Below are 17,213 nucleotides of genomic sequence, written 5' to 3'. Positions count from 1 at the left end.
AGGTCAATGCAATTTGAAGTCTGAAATTATAAATGTAGGTAAGAACCAGATCATATAGTAAGATCACTCTAACTGTGTTTGGAAATTAAAGTGGCAAGAATGAAGGCAAGGAAACCAGTTAGGTTACAGTAGTGAGAGATGGCAGTGGCTGGAGAGAAGTGGATAGGTTTGAGATTTGGATAAGACACACTGATGGACTGGCAAGAAATGGTGAAGGAAACTGTAATAACTAATATCACAACATTAAACTGTGTTGATGTATAACCACTTTTCAGTGGCTCAGTGGGCCTTTAATAGCTTTCATAATCAGAAAAAAATACTTGTTAAAAATTATTGCAAAATAATTATTAATATCTCAAAGCCATACTGCTTCTTGGTTTTAAGAACTCAATAGATCTTCACATTTATTGCTTAGTTTGTCTTTCAAATTCTCACTTAAACAAGAAACTAGTTAAATTTGCTGCCAACTTGGAGATACGTCCAAATCAATGGAACCTAAATTTCAAGATAAAAATTAGAGAAATGAAGAGTCCCTCTGCCCCCCACCTACACCACTGGAATTTGCAAAATAGTTGCAATTGACTGTCCTCATGTACAGAATTCATTGCAGGAATTCTTTGATTATCTCTGGTTTTATGAAAACAAAGTTTCATTTAGGGCAAAACATAGCAAGGTTTGCTCATCTTGTATAAATTTAAAGAGGTTGTTTATAACCACATACTTACTCTTCATTGGTTAAAAATTTCCTTATTAGTTAAAGGTAAAAGCACTGTTCGTGGCTGCCCAGCCTTTTGTAGTTAACATATTTGGAAAATGTTAATAAATACTTGATTGGGTTTGAAAAGAATGCATCTCCTAAGTGACTCTCGGGGGCAACTACTGCAACTTAGATAGTTTTCCCAGATGGCACAATCACAGAACATTCCTTATGTCTGCTCTGAGAACAGGGACAACAAAAATCCACATTGATAAATAGACAGCTGATACCACTGTGGTTTAAAAAAATGGATAAACTATCTTTGGATTTATATATTGTTATATGCTTAAGGTTTTGAAAGCAAAGGCATCATTTTACCTCTCTGAAGTACTGGGACTTACAAAACTCCCACAAAGAGAATAATTTCCTTTCCACCCATAATTTTACAAGTTCAAATGTTGAACAGTTACCTCAAATTTTCTCCATTAGTTCGCATTATATTGTTATGTTAAAGAAGAAGCAGAAAAGTATGTATAATATGAGCCTATATGCATAAAAAAGTATGCATGTTCACATTGTATGAAAATATATTGCAGGATACACATGAAACTAGTCAACACTTTACTATTTCTTATTTAAGATTGCATACATTTTTTTCACTAAAATTTTCTTTAGAAGGAAGTATCACATTTTAGTATAGTGAATTTGATAATCATCTTATAATCAGAGAAAAACACAACATTTATACTCTCCCTTTTCTGTATATTATTTAAAAAATGCTCTTACCCTTGCCCCTACAGAAATATATCAAATCAGAATATAACTGTGGTTACCTCACTATTTCACTAAAGTGACATATGAGGCCAAAAAGAAAAAAGCAAGGGATCAAGTGAAAAACTGTTTAGAGCTTTAAAATAAAGTCCAGTGATAAAAGATGAGAAAATAGAAATGAAAAAACAAACAACTAACTTGCCAACCAAGAAACAGTATTAAGTGCAAAAGGTGACTTAGAATCATACACTTAAAACTTGAGATTCAATTCAAAGTACTTACCTATCTAAAGAACTATACATAAATTTTAAGGTTTGGGCAACATCCTCTATCATATGCCTTAGCTGAGGAAGAGGAACTCTAAGAAAGGCAAAAATACATTTATTTACAACATAGTCAAATCACACATATATAAAAGCAGAACATCTTTACAGCCCCCACTCACTTTCTCAGCTGGGCTCTCCTCTTCCCTCTCTAACTGCCTATGCTGCACCTTTATCTCCCTATTGTATTTTCTGTTTCTTTTCTTTTGCCTTTTGGGCTACTAAAAAAGTCAAGAAAAAAGTTTTACCCTGCCACTACATCCTAAAGTATCTTACTGTGGATATTCTACAATTCTCATAAACCCACACAAAACAAAATGAGGGGTTTGGGAACCAATCCTCCACAGATAGCAAAGGATGACTATAGTCCCTTTTTAGGAAAAAAAAAAAAAAGTATTAGCTAATGCTGGTTAAAGAGAGCCATCATCTACTTAGTATATGTCACAGCACCATTCTTCATGTTAAAAATTTTGATCCCCACACTTATGATAGATCCTATCTGTGTTAAAAATTAAAGTTACTTCAAAACAATCGTTTTGATATTTTTCACTGTAGCCTCCTTTGAGTTCATGTTTGATACTCTTCCCTTCAAGAAGTGGAGCTTACTTAGTTCTCTCCCCTTGAGTGTGGGATGGACTTGGTAACACAGTCTAACAAATGTACTGGTAGAAATGACAGTGTATCTGTTTTAAGAATAAGTCATAAAAGGCCTTTCTGCTTTGGGGTAAGCCCACTGATACTTTGTGAGGACACTCCAGCAGGTCTATGGAGAGGTCCATGTGGCAAGGGAATGATGCATCTTCACAATGGCTATCTGTAAGCCACCTTCAGTCTGTATTCCTAGCCAACGTTTTGACTGCAGCCTTGGGCAGCCTCAGCTAGCACCAGCCAGCTAAATTGCTCATGGCTTCCTGACCCACAGGTGTTTACCTGAGACAATAAATCTTTACTTCCCTAAGTTGTAGAGTAATTTGGTAAGCAGGAACAGTAACTAATACACTTATATAATAAAATAAACATAATTAACAAAGTCATTAGTAATAGGAAATAGTCATATTCGTGTTCAGATTGGCTAGATAACGTATTTTTGAGGTCTACGTTTCTCTTCCTTGGAAAGCTTAAGGCAACACCAAAAGAAAATTGGTCCTAACTAGTATTCTCTAAAGTAGTATCAGTCACACACTACAGTACTTATTTTGATGTTTGATAACTATTTGGTAGACAATGTATGATGGTTCTATAGACCAGAAGGGAAAACTAAATTACTTTTTAAAGTAGGCAAGAGTCTAAATTCCAAGTTTTAAAAATCATTGAGCAGGGACGTAGACTAGTCTATCAGTAGTTAAATCCATCTCCTTGGGGCTGTTCTCTAGATTCCAGCCCCATTCTGCACCCCACTCCTCACCCCCAGCCTTTCATTTTCTACGACATTAGGGAAGAATTCAGAGACTCTCCTTAAATTTCCAGTTCTGCCTCATGCTGATTATATGACCCTTTGCAAGTTACATAACTTTCTCTTCGTTTTACTTTCCTCATTGATAAAATGGGGTCAGTAATCGTTAAGTCCATTTGAAGCCAATTTTGGAAACTGGATTAACAAATGTAAAGTACCTAATGCAGTCCCTGGGTTCATGGTTAGCTCATTATCAATGTCAACCCTGCTCTTAACTACTACTATTAAAATTAAATAATTTCAAAATACTTGCAAACAAGTTAAGAAGGAGACCATGATACTAAAAAGAGGTACCATTAAAGAAGTCTCTTTAGAATTAAGCATTCATTATTTTGCCAAAGGTGCTCAACATCAGCAAACACCCTTAATTTCCCAAAATTCCCAACAGTAAAAAACTATAAACATGCAAAATCCAAATCATGATACTGTCAAAAATTTGAGCAGAGAACAGCCACTTCTGAACTGGCCATATCCCAGAGGAACGTGATTGACAGCTCCTACCCTAACTGATTGGTCCAGCGGGGCCTTTCTGGCCCCTTTATCCACTGTTCATACCAAATGAACATACATAGCCATCATGGTAGTGTAGCAGGCCATTAAGTTGTAAAACTGATTAAGGAGTTTACATTTTGACAAAAAAGGTCATAAGTTTAATGAAACAGGCTTTGTTAGTAGTATTTGAGAAATAATTTTAAGGTAGACAAAAATCTTAACTTACTTTTCAGCAGGCAGACCAATTAACAACAACTTGTCAGATTCTTTCCAATAAGCCACATGAATTTGTTTCCCATTTAAAAGAAGGGATGAGCTAAGAAAAAATAAAGTTAGAATATCTTTAAATGTCATAAAATTATAAAGTCATTCATAAAAGATTACATATGGTATGATTTAAGAACTGCATACTTAATAAGCAAATTTCTTGGCATATACCTAACCACCACACAGAGAAGACAAGGAATTGTATGACAAAAATATATTCCAAAATATTCAAAATGCACATGTGCGCACACACGCACACATCCACACACACATACCCACCCACCCTACCCCAGCCCCGAGGTCAAACAAAAGTAGACCCCTTACAGCAAAAAAATAAATAAAGCGAAATTCTTTTTCTAACACTCACTATTTTTTTTCCTAAAGGAAACTCCCATCTGAGTGTGTTAATTTAACTAATATTTTCTGATTGCCTACATATGAACATGATTTACTAAAAGAGATTACCAAAAAATGAAGATAGGGTCCCAGCTCACAAGACAATTTAATGTGGGACACAAATACAAAATAAGTAACCAAAATATAACTCAGATCTGAATGTGTTCTCAAGGAAATTTTTAGAGTGATAGATGTATTTGTTGTGATGATGGTTTCAGCGACTATACATACCTATGTCAAAACTGATCAAATTGTACATTTTTACATACGTACAGGTTATTATACTTAAGTGAAGTCGGGAAACAAATGTGTTCTAAAAAGAGATACAATCACAAACTCTGGAAACAGGACATAATGATTCTTGTTGTAGAGGTAGGTGGCGGGAAGAAAATAAAATTATATTTAGTGTTTTTTTTTTTACTTTAAATGAAAATACATCAATCTTTATCCGCTGAGTCTTTAGGATATGGTGTATCTTCTATATTGCAGTAGATAAGTATGTGGGGTTTTAAATATGAATTGCTAAATAGATTTTTCATAAAGGAGATTACTTTTGGCTTACATTTAAAAATGCATATACTTTTAGATAGATATTAAATTCTTTTAAATTCAGACATTAATATCATTATAGTTTTAAAACAGGGTATATAACAAAAGGTATGCACATTGCTAAGGAATCCTTGAAATAATTATTTTCATATTTGTTTCACCAAAAAAGTTTTTCTACCTATATTTAAAAGCAAACCCACATAGACAAGTTGAAGTCAAATTTTCTTTCTAATAAGATTAGAAAGGAGGCCTGCTGCACCTTGAAAACATTATGCTAAGTGAGAAAGTCACAAATAGGCACATATTATGATCCCATTCATAGGAAATGTCCAGAATAGGGAAATCTACAGAGATGGAAGGTAAAGTAGCAGTTGTCTAGGTCTTGGGGTGGGATAGGTGGGTTGACAGCTAAAGGGTGCAGGGTTTCTTTTTGAGGTGATCAAATGTTCTAAAATTGACTGGTGATGGTTGCGCATATCTGCGAATATACAAAAACCAGTGAATTGTATGATGCATAACTATATCTCAATAAGGCTATTTAAACAAATAAAAGGAGGCTTACAGCATGCTTTTATGCATACAAATGTATACAAAATATATACACTAAATGGAGCCTCAGTTACTAGTATCATGAAAATGCATGTACATTTTCTATATACACTATATTAAAAGTCCCAGAATTAAACATGATTTTTATTTAGAAAAAACAAGGAAATTTTTCTTCCTGTCATTTTGGAGCTTCTACTTTTAAAACCGCAGTAGTATCATTTTACCAGAAGATAGGAAAAGAAAAGTTAAAACCTAGATAATCCAACTTGACATTTTATCAACATTACGGGGCTCTTAAAATTTGAGATAAACTTTTTTATATCAAAAATTGTTGAAATATTAAGGAAGAAAATGAGTTATAATCCATAGATTTACTTGATGGAAAAAAAGAAAACAAAAACAAAACTTAAAAGCTTTGAGCCCCCTCTTCCTGTAAGTTAACTACAGCATTTCAAGGTCAGAGCTGAATAAGTCAATGTGGAATGGGATATTCTGCTGTATAATTGACTATATGGTGTATTTTATTTTTCAAAAAAATTATTTGATATCAGTCTTGCTTATCTATCACTGAATGAATGTGCACAGATGATACTGCATTCTGAATACTCCTCTTAAAGTATATCCTTATAAAAGTATATGAAAAAAATAAACATTCAGTCATTCTTATCAACCACAAAGGTATTGCTTAGCAAGTTAATAATCAAGATAAAACATGAAAAAGCCAGGACTCATCATACTACCATGCATAAGAGATATCACTTTAGTGAATATATCCTAAAGTATAGGTCACTGTCCAACTTTGTGATTTAAAAGGTACGAAGACACTGAGATCTACATCTATCTGTATTGAAAACCTACACTTTAAATAGATGACTGGTGGAAATAACTTATGTGAGAAACAAAATATCTACAGATATTGTATTTGCTATATATATAGATATTTATATTATAGATACAAATATATTTGAATAATAGATACTTATATTAGCATTTTGCTTGTTAGAACCAAGGTGAATAACTTGAAAGAAACAAAATTAAACCTAATTAAAAATCAATTATTACCTGGTAACTTGTGTTCCAGTTACATTTTCCAGCATGTCACAGAGCGTGAGAAATATCCCTCTCACACTTTTAAGCTTCTGAGATGCCTCAGATACTGGATAATGATAAAGAATTTCCTGCTGTTAAATGAAAACAAACAGAAATAATCATACTTCCCAAATTTTCCAATCATTATTTTTTTGTCATGGGAAGTTCTGACTTTGTATTAATAAAAGAAAAAAAATGAACCCTTTCAGCTTCAGTAGGAGTTTAGTTCAAATATAAGGAGAAACGTATGCCTATAATTTTAACATTACGTAACATTTAAAATACACTTGAAAATAAGTTAGAGATGGTCAAAATTGGTCATTATACCAAAATAGATACTGAGTAGAATACTAGTTGGAATAATTTCAGTTAATTTCAAACAATGTTTTAAACTTTAATCTCCTTTAAAATAAATTAATACTAATATTATCATTCATGTACCAGTATTTTTATCCCCCATGGTTACATATCTACACAGATACCACATGTAACTTGAAGGAGTCTTTAAATTTAGTTACTTTCATACAGACTTTTAAAAGACGATCTTTGTCATCTTTGGTGGAGTCATTAAATATTTAAATCCAAGACAAGACAAATTAAACTTATAAAGTGAGACTAGAAAACTACATTAAAGTAGTGCAGACAGGAGGAAAGAAGCATTATATTATAAAATCTTATCTGTCTTAAATTTGAAAGAGTTTGCCTGCCATAAATTAATCTGAATTAAAACTTTAAAAGAGAACACATTTTGTTTTTTAAAAATTTTATTTTATTAGTTTCAAGTGTATAGTACAGTAGTTAGACATTTATATAGTTTATAAAACGAACTCCCTAATTGCTCTTTCTTTCCTCTGGCTCTACACCTACCCATTACGTTAATGCTAACTGCATTCCAAATACTAGACCTATAATATAATTCACAAAATACTTAATATTTTTTTCTATTTTCAAGAAGAACATGTTCCCAGGAAACAAAATTTTTACAAAATAAAATAACATTTCAAAATTAGGATGTGCATTGTGCTAGAACTTTTATACAAAGGAATAAATCATTCTGTACCTCACTTTTTTGCTGTTATATAAAGCAACATGCTGTTTTTCTTAACAAAGCATATTAAAAGCAGACAAAATAAAAATTTCTAGATAGAAACCATGGAGAATTCAGAGTAGCTTCCACTTATGCTATTTAATGACAATATCCATAAATATTAATATAACCACTACTGAAAGCCCAAACTCCTAAAATATTATTAGATCTTTTCCTTGGTTCTCTATCTCTTTAAGAGTATTCTAAACCTTGCTTTGGTCTTTCTTTATAAGAAATAATTATGTGACATGGTGTCCATGTCTTGGCAATTTTTACATTAGGACAAATATAAATAATGATAAACTGGACACATCTGCTTTTTATACTTATTAAGCACATTCAAAACATGCAAATTGTTATAGAATATGTTGTCCAAATACAATCTCCCTAACAACTCAAATACTCAAAATTTCTTGCAATATTTCTAGTATAAAAACAGTTAAACATTTTACTTCTAGAAATTAAGTCAAACATCAGTTAAAATCGTCTGTTATATCTACTTAATGCATTTGAAACTTGGGTAATAAAAAACTTATTGTATTTAGACAAATAATAAATACCACTTTAAACACATAACCATATTCTTTCATTCGTTTTGTGAAATTTCCAAGTCTTGTAACTTAAAGCAGACAAGCCTTTCTTCAATATACAACTCACATGAAAACAAAATGGCCCCATGACATTTTATTGTAAAATCATAACAGTAAAAAAGGGTCATTTGAGAAAACCTCTATTCCAACTGCTACAGCGACCAATCCCAGAAAGCCTCACTATTAAAGACCTGGCAAGCTCTACAGTTCCTAACCAATTTAATTAGCTGTGTTTTTAAGCACTTGTTAGCAGCATGCATTTGCAGCAGCTTCCACTCTGTTCGATATGAATAAAAAGCCTCTCTTGATTACAGTGTTGATACGGGGCTGTCAACAGATGAAGCCTGTTCATCTGAGAAACATCTACACACTTTCCCATGGAAAGAAAGGCAAGGATGACAAAAGGCCTCTGCAGTATCCTACTCTGACAGTCTAGAGATTCAGGGTGCTACTATCCCAGAAATTTGTTTTGTTTTATATAATAAATGTTTAAATTTCTTATTTGTTATAAAATATAAAGGACTAATAATACATACAAGAAATTTGAATTACTACCTCTAGGTCTCTAGGTATTTTTCAGAACACAGAAAATTACAAAAACACATATAAGTAAGCCCCTTCTTTTCCATTTCAATTATTGACTAACTTTTGATATATAAAGAAGCAACACTAGGAAATACACACCTTGGATAAAATGGCTTTGGCGCTTAGAATATAGGCTGCAAGGATTTCAAAAGCAAAGACATGTAAGTTAGGTAAAAACTTTTTAGATCTTGTTTCTGCTCAAAGCATTATGGTAAACTAGATATTTGAGAGACCTTTGCTATAAAACAACTAGATCCATGGCCAAACATATTTGTTGAACTGCTGGATATGTAAGAAGTAGAGAGGTTTCCAAAAACATTCTCTCTACACCCTTCCAACCCCTTTCCCCAACACTGCAAAGCATGCTGGGGCCTCAGCGGGGAGCAGTAAGCGGTGGGCAGAGAGACAGAGGCGGGGTTGCCTGGGGGACTGATGCCTATAAGAGCTTCAGTCAGGCCACTGAGCATTGGGCTAGTTGCTTGGTGGGTGAGCTAAGCCTGGGACCACAGTGTTAAACCCAGATCACTGAGTCAAACTGAGTGCCCTAGGTCAGTGGCAGAAGAAGCAAATTATCTTTGGAGGAAGGCATCCTCACTTTAGAATCACAGAACTCCTAAACATAAAATCAAGCAGTAAGTTTAGTCAGTGATCCCAAAGGACATAAGAAGGCAAGCTACCACACATCAGAGTCCTCTCAGGACTTAAGAAGTAATGGGATGGGCAGATACAGAATAGAGAAGAGCTTTGTATGAAATTCTTAGAGAAATAAGTATAGAATCACTAAAATGAGCAAGCATCAAGACATTACCAGGAATATCATGACAGATCTGAATGCAGATGAGTTAAATATCTTTTCAGGAACTTCTAAAAATAAAACTATGACTGTTTAAGTAGAACACACAATAGAGTTTGGACATAGCAAAAGCAAGAAATGGAACAAAGAAAATAAAAGACATATTCCTTACAGAGGAATAACTGACAGTAGACCTCTTAACAGCAATTATGGAAGTAAGAAGACAAAAGAATGTTATCTTCAAATAGATTAGAGAACATAACTGTCTACATAGCTGGCTTAAGCTATACCACATTGACTTCATCTTCTTCCTGGCCACACAGGAAGACTACATTTCTTACCTCTTTGTATCAAGAGACCATATAACTAGTTCTAGGCACTGGAACATGGGTAGAAATGATGTTGCTACTTTTAAGCCAGGCCTCTGAAAAGTGCTATATGATTTAGCATGCGTTCTCTTCTCTCATTGGCCAACTAGGGGTAAAAGATGCAACAGCAGACTCTGAAGCTCTTGGGAATAATAGAACCGCTAGAAGAAGGGCTCGAATCACTGAGCCACATGACCAGAAACATTTATGTTGAAATGAGAAATAAGTTTCTATTATGTTAAGCCACTGACACATTAGAGTTGTCTGTTACAATGATTGGCCTATCCTGACTAATAAGGTGTAGAATTATAAAGCTGCCTTTCAAGGAGGAGTTAAAAATACATCAGATAAATAACAACAGAAAGAATTTATCACCAACAGACTTTCACTGAAAACAAATGTCCAAAATATATGTTTTAGGAAGAAGAAAAATGATGAAGTAAGGACAGTCTGAGAGGAAACAAGAATAAGAAAATGGTAAGCGTATAAGTAAATTTTTTTTGCATGTAAGTAAATTTAAGAAAGTTCATCTATATGAAATACATATGAAACATGCATTTTATATTTCATACATTTCATAATTTATACAATATAATAATAATTAGTAGTAGTAGTAATAATAGGATAATTATGCCCAATTTGTGTTTTAAAAAAATGACAGCACCAAAATATTGATGACAACAGCATGTAAGTGAAGAGGGGGATGACTGAAGTTCAGGTGTAGTAAGGCCTTGAATTATTTTAAAAGGAGTTAAGATACTGTTAGACTTTAGAATTTGTTAAGACAAATATAATGTAAGATTTCAAGAGTAATCACTATACAGCAAGAATAATGATACAAACAAGCAAAAATAGATGAGAAGAATATCATGGAAAATCAGTTCAAAAAGAATTTTTTAAAGAAGGCAGAAGAAACAAATTCAAATATTTCACTGATCTCTACAAATGGACTTACTAAGCTTGTCAATTGAAAAAAGTATGAGACACACCAAAACCAAAAAAGAGAATGACTGAGAAAGGTGCTTATTCCTCACTTGGAAGACTAGAAAAGGTCCCTCCTTTTTGCCCTTGCACTTTTGAGAAGACACTCACCTCCTCCTTTGATGTCTCTGAGTCCAGCTCTAGTGTGAGATACATAACGATATGAGGAGTGTTTACGACATTCTGTTGGATACCTTCAACCTCTTCTCCCCATAGAAGTTTGACTAGATCACCTGTGTTAGACTGTGCCTTTTTCTGTCGTGGTTGAATTGTTTCCTTTTTCACAGCAGATGCATTTTCAAATGTCAGTTTCACCTTTAAAAATTAAAACAGTGTGTTGATGTTTCAACAAGGGAAAGTCAGCTGCAGTTTTCACAAAGAAGGCTGTGTACCTGCACATACTCAGGTCTGCACGGTCTGCACAGACACCATCCTAGAGCACCGGAGTTAGCACTCCTTTCCAGTGAGGTGATACTCAAATATTCTTTTCTTAGACATTCTTTGTGGTCCTTTCAATAAAGGCCAAGGATAGTAAAGAAAGACCAACATGCTGGATCTTGGACTATGGCCCTAAGAAGCTTATCTATCAATTTTATCAAGGTAATTTTTATTTCATGGCCTGATGTCAAAGCAGACTGGTAAGAGTCCAGAATGTGGCCATCTTCCAGTCGTTGGAAGGTAGCATCCACTCCTCAATTACCTTTCCTTGAAAACTGAGATACGGGGCTAGATGTCAGCTGGCCAAAGGTAACTCGCTCATTTCAAAGCACCAGTGTATATCCTGACTGAGAGAAGTTTTCACTCAGTATAGTTAATTTTGTGTAGCAAGGACATCATCATAAGCTAATAGGCACAAAGTATTCTTATTATTTAAAATCTTATCAGAATACAAATGAGTAAAGCAGCACATTCTAACTGATCATAAAATTTTAAATTTAAACATTATAGTGCAGTGACTCTTAAAATTAGGTTAAATTTTAAAAGAAAAAAAATTCATGCTTATCTAGACTAAAGAAGTCTTCTTGTCGCTATATGTACAACAAACAATCATGTATATTTTTTAAAAATCACATTGTACAACCTAAATATGTAATTTTTATTTGTCAATCATACTTCAGTAAAGCTGGGGAAAAAAGTCTGGTCGGTATTTAAAAGCAGACAAAATTGTATTCACTAAGTTGCATTTTGGGAGAAATTAAAAAATTATCAAGATAGTAATCATCTCTACTTTTACATATTTATTACAATAAATACAATTTATTACATTTTAAGGACTTTAAATATATGATAAACACTAACATATTAGTAACTTTAAGAATGAGCTTTATATATTTATATATGTTTACTAAAAATGTTAAACATTATTTTAAAAAATTCATTCATAATCCCACCAGCCCATCCAACTGTTGTTTCTGTTACACTGTAAAATAAATCTGCCCTGAGGAATAATATCTTCCAAAAGAAAAAATATCTAGCTTTCTTCTTTTTGTTGGCAAGGAGTAACTGTTTATGACTGTGTTCAATTTTGCTTATCTGTAGCTGTCTCTGGCATTTCAGGGGCACCAAGTTATCTTGGTTCACCTGAAGTAAGTTAGGTAAACATCTTTTCTAAAATAGGTCTCAAAGTTCATTTTATTAACAAGTGGAAAAGAGACATGAGGCCTAAATTCACCAATACGTGTTTAAAGATAAACGAGGTCACGATTAGCAGTATTCTAAGAGTAGCGGGGGAGAAGTCCTTCATGAAATTTTTCTGAGGCCTGATGATCATGTTTCTTTACAAGACATTTAATATTGTCCCAAATGGAAAAGATCAACCTTTAATAATTTTTTGTTTTCTGTAAACTCAATATTGAAAAATGGGTCCTTGGTATTAGAACAATATATCAAAAAAGGCTGAGAATAAAATCAGTATACTTGGGGGGGCGGATATTAAGCAAACTACACAAGAATATAAAAAAAAAATAGAGATGATACATGTGAACAATCAAGAGTTATCTGATGAAAATTAATATATGGTAAAGGTAAGGAAGAGTTGAAAAAATTGTTTTAGAAATGATCCTAGAAGGATGTGAAAAAGAGTATGTAATGTGCAGTTTTGACCCAAACAAGCAACATGTGTTATGTTGCCCAAAAGCCTATGTTCTGAGGGTGGCCTCTGCTCTAGTAGGCAACACTCAATATGTGTATACATAAACATGAGCATAAATACCTAAAATCCTTGAAAAGGGATCTGATGAAGTGAATGGCTCTGTGGTTGGGGGTTCTTTTACCTGAGAATGAGGGTTTAGGAGTCTCCAAAAGAAAATGTATGGGAGCCTTGATGATGTTCTTTGAAAATGTGAGAAACCAAGAATTTGGGGGAAATCCTGAGTGCAGACTTTGTGGCAGGATAGATGAAAGCTTTGAAGACTGTCCAGGCACTGTGCTTGTAGGGGAGGAGTGGGGTGGATGGGAAGACACCTGCTTGTCAGGAGCACAAGATGAGCGACATCCTAGGAATGCAGGTGTCACAGAGACAGGCTGGGTCTGCTGGAGCATCTGTGAGACCTGCATGCCAGGGGTGACTAAGGAGGAAGATGGGTCCTTGGAAAAAGAAGGGCGCCTCAGAACACAGAAGGCATTTTTTCCAGCTCTGATTCTTGTGGGTGGAGAGGTCAAAAGCTAGGGCGTGACTCACCAGAACTGACAAAAGGAAATGAGCTGGGAAACTCAAAATAAAAATTCACCAATTTTACTTTAGGCAGCAACAGCAACCTAAAATTTAAGACTGGTTTGCTATGCTTCGTGAAAAACGACACATTTGAAAACTAATTCAGTGTTGCACGTGGCACACAGCAGCACTGCTTTTCTGTGGCACGAGGACCCTCCCCTCCTCCCTGGACCCCAACAAAAACTCCAACCAACACGCACACCACAGAACCATCCATTAAAGTTCTTTAAGGAACTGTTTGAGCTGCCATTCTTCCGATTTAGGTAAAGTTGGCTCCATAATTCAAAGATAATTACACTTTAGCAAGACACTGAAAAAGCTTACATGTTACATAGCTTACATGTAAATGTCAGGAAATCTAGTTGCCATAATAAAATAATAAAGAATAGACAGGTAATAACCAAAGTGCTATTTTAAAAAGGAGTTGATATATGTACATATTATGGATATTATGTGTTTTATAGGAAAAAATGTTCATTAAGAAACATCTAATATAATTTATATAAAGTTTCTTATAAAAAAGGTTTCCTGTTTCACAGACGTTAACCTGTGACAAGTTTCATCATTTTTCATCTCTTGTCTCCCTCAAAACCGTTTCTTATTTGTGCAATTTGCTCACCGTTTCTTTCCCCCTTCTCTCCCAGTTCAGAAGACGACGTGCCTTTCTTCAGGTCTAAGGACATGTTCTCCATAACTTATCACTGCCAAAATCATGTTGCTTTTATTATCTCCTCTCTCTACTTCTATCTCCATCCAACCCGTTCTAGCAACAAGCAATGTCTCTTTAACTTCTGCCAGACAAAGAAACACATCCTCTCTCCCTGTTAGCTACCATGCCATCCTCTCTACATACAGAACCTGGGGAGGCTGTCAGAATCTTGAAGCAGCTCCAGACCAGACCAGGCTCTCTCCTGTGCCTCGCAATATCTTCGCTGCTTTCTGCATGTCTGACCCTTTCTTCTTGGCGTGGCAGATGCTTTGTCAATCCCTTAGTCAAAATTCTGAAGGAATTGCATCTATTTAGCTGAGCAAATCCTTTTTCTTCCCTCCTCCCCTCCCCCACACCCCTCTCCGTGTGTGTGTGTGTGTGTGTGTGTGTGTGTGTGGTGTGTGTGTGTGTGTGTGTGTGTGTGTGTGTGTGTTAAGAGAAGACAACATAGAGAAATCTTATTTCTTAGAGAACAAGGAATTTCATCATGGCTCCTATTATTTCAGAATCTCAAATCGATGCAGATAAAATCCTGAGTCTGTTCATCCTGATCAATCCATAAACTACTTCACCCTTTCACTGCCTGATGGAATCTCTTAGATCTCTGAATCATCTCATCCTCCCTACACCTCAAAAGAGAGGGAGTTAATTCCTGATGCTAACAAGAGTAGAACATTCATAAATAGGAAGTTTGGCACTTTCACAATACATCTAATTACCTAAAAATGTCATCTCTGATACAAAATATCAGTGTTTAGAGTATCACAATAACTTACGGAAGAGATTTACTTTTACCAGCAAAGAATGAAAAAATAACTAAGTAGCTCAGGAGTAACTAGATAACAGAAAAATCAAGAAAGTATAATTAGTTTTAAAAATAAATAAAACCACATAAAATAACTTTATAGCAATAATGATTTTAATAAATCAGAGAATAAAAAGTTCCATGACTGTTTAAAATGACTTTTTAGAAACTAGATTTTCATCAGCACAAATGGTAGTTATAATGGCAAGTTGATCATTACATATGTTTTTATTACTGTTCTTGTTCCTGCCTTACTTAGGATGAGTTTTATTTGTACATCTCTTTTTTGAACACTCTCCCAAAACTAAAAATGTTAAGATCCAAAATGTTTTAAATATCTAAGTGTGTATGCATAACTCACTCATTATACATAATTTCCAGAATCTTAAAAAAAAAATAGCACAAGTTGCACTCATTTTGTGTAATTCGTCATAAAACCCAAAGAATGTCCGTACCTGCATAGGTCCAGGAATGCAAGACAGAACTCTCTCTATGTTCTCAGAGGTCACATCAACATCGTTCACAGAAACAAGAACATCACCTGAAAACAGAATAACAATAAGAGATAGTTGTATGAATACCTAAAGCCCCAAAAGATATAGAATTGGAACATAAAAGGTATTCTGACCTCTTCAAAATACAGTGGAAAATATGGTACAGGCATATTGTCCACGGTTATGAGCGCATTAGTAGCAGAGGTGTTTCCCCACCCCACTCCTTCTTAAGCTCTGGCGCAGCCTAGCATTGCACCATACGAAATACAACCTCGGAATATTTAAAGAGATGAATATTCTCACTTTTTATACAACTGGGAGAATTTTGTAAACCCAAAGGACAAATGGAAAATTTGTAGCATAAACCAACTATTGCACTTAACAAAATTGAATCCAACCACTTAGACCCAGTAAAAAAGTTCAGCTGAAATTTTAATTAAATCCATGTGGTACATCATAACTCATTATGGTGTGGTATTCAGTTATCGATCTGTCTACACACAGCTCTTTGTTTCAAAGCTCCCACCATATAAAAATCCATAGTATGTTTTGGTAAAAATCCCATTTGCCATAGTTTTTCTTTAAATGTATGTGTTTGTCAAATTTAGTGGCTTTAATAAAGATCAGTGTTAAAATGGAAATATTCTCTCACAGCATTATCAACAGTAATGCCAAAGCTCCAGCAAGCTATATCAACAGGAATATATGCATACCAAAGATATTTTTATCCTCATTTCTAAATATATATCATTAGGAAACTGATCAAATAATTCATGCTCACCCATTCATTAATTCATCTAACAAATACTTATTACCTACTGTGTGCCAGGTACTGTTCTAAGCATTGCAGATAGAGGATTAAACAAAACAGACAAAAATCTCTACCCACATGGAGCTAAATACTCTTTGGAGAAGATAGATAAGAAACATGTGTATATATAAAATGTTGATAGACAGCTCTCCATCGGTCTCTCATATTTCCGTACATCTTGCTACACCAAGGAACTGAAAGCCTTTGTTCTAGATTATCTTTTCAAGGACATCTGTATCGCAAACCACCTTGGACAACAGAGATGGTGTTTCTTTCCAGAGCAAAGGTCAAATTTCTTTCATGTACAGTATTATAAGCATAGTGTCTCCCCCAATATCTTATTATTAATAATTTCTCTTTATAAAAGGTTCATGTTCTCTAAGGTGAGAATTCCTCTCCCTTTAATGAAGCTCACTACAGGTATGTGTTTAGGTGTCACCTGGCCATCTTTCTGTCATCCTGTGCGAATGATGTATGAGGAACAGGTGAAAATGCTGTTCCTTTAGCTACTGCTATCCTTTCCTCTTCCCTCTCCATCTTCCTTCCTTGCTCTCCTCGACATCCTGTTGTATGGGGAGGAGTGTCTTAGGCCATCCCCAGCAGGCTTTCAAGGCCTGCACTGGGTTTCGATGCACAGGAAACGCTGCTCAGCTGAGAGATCTGCAGGTGTGGGCACTGCATCCTTACGACG

The 17,213-nt window shown here is 34.6% G+C and overlaps 1 protein-coding gene across 3 annotated transcripts in view; it reads right to left on the bottom strand.

Annotated features, from left to right (window-relative positions):
- INTU (inturned planar cell polarity protein) overlaps positions 1-17,213 on the bottom strand; it is a 52,124-nt gene that overhangs the window by 21,237 nt on the left and 13,674 nt on the right. For all 3 annotated transcript variants that reach the window (XM_015593947.2, XM_006917758.3, XM_015593948.2), the window contains exons 3-7: positions 15,673-15,758; positions 11,102-11,305; positions 6,560-6,678; positions 3,963-4,052; positions 1,751-1,828 (exon numbers count right to left, since the gene is read on the bottom strand). In XM_015593947.2, coding sequence (XP_015449433.1) covers positions 1,751-1,828; positions 3,963-4,052; positions 6,560-6,678; positions 11,102-11,305; positions 15,673-15,758 — 577 coding nt within the window. The remainder of the gene's footprint in view (positions 1-1,750; positions 1,829-3,962; positions 4,053-6,559; positions 6,679-11,101; positions 11,306-15,672; positions 15,759-17,213) is intronic.

The sequence above is a fragment of the Pteropus alecto genome, unplaced genomic scaffold, assembly GCF_000325575.1.
Source record: "Pteropus alecto unplaced genomic scaffold, ASM32557v1 scaffold17, whole genome shotgun sequence".
Lineage (NCBI taxonomy): Eukaryota > Metazoa > Chordata > Mammalia > Chiroptera > Pteropodidae > Pteropus > Pteropus alecto.
Note: the sequence above shows the minus strand (reverse complement) of the source record. Positions and strands in the feature narration are given on the sequence as shown.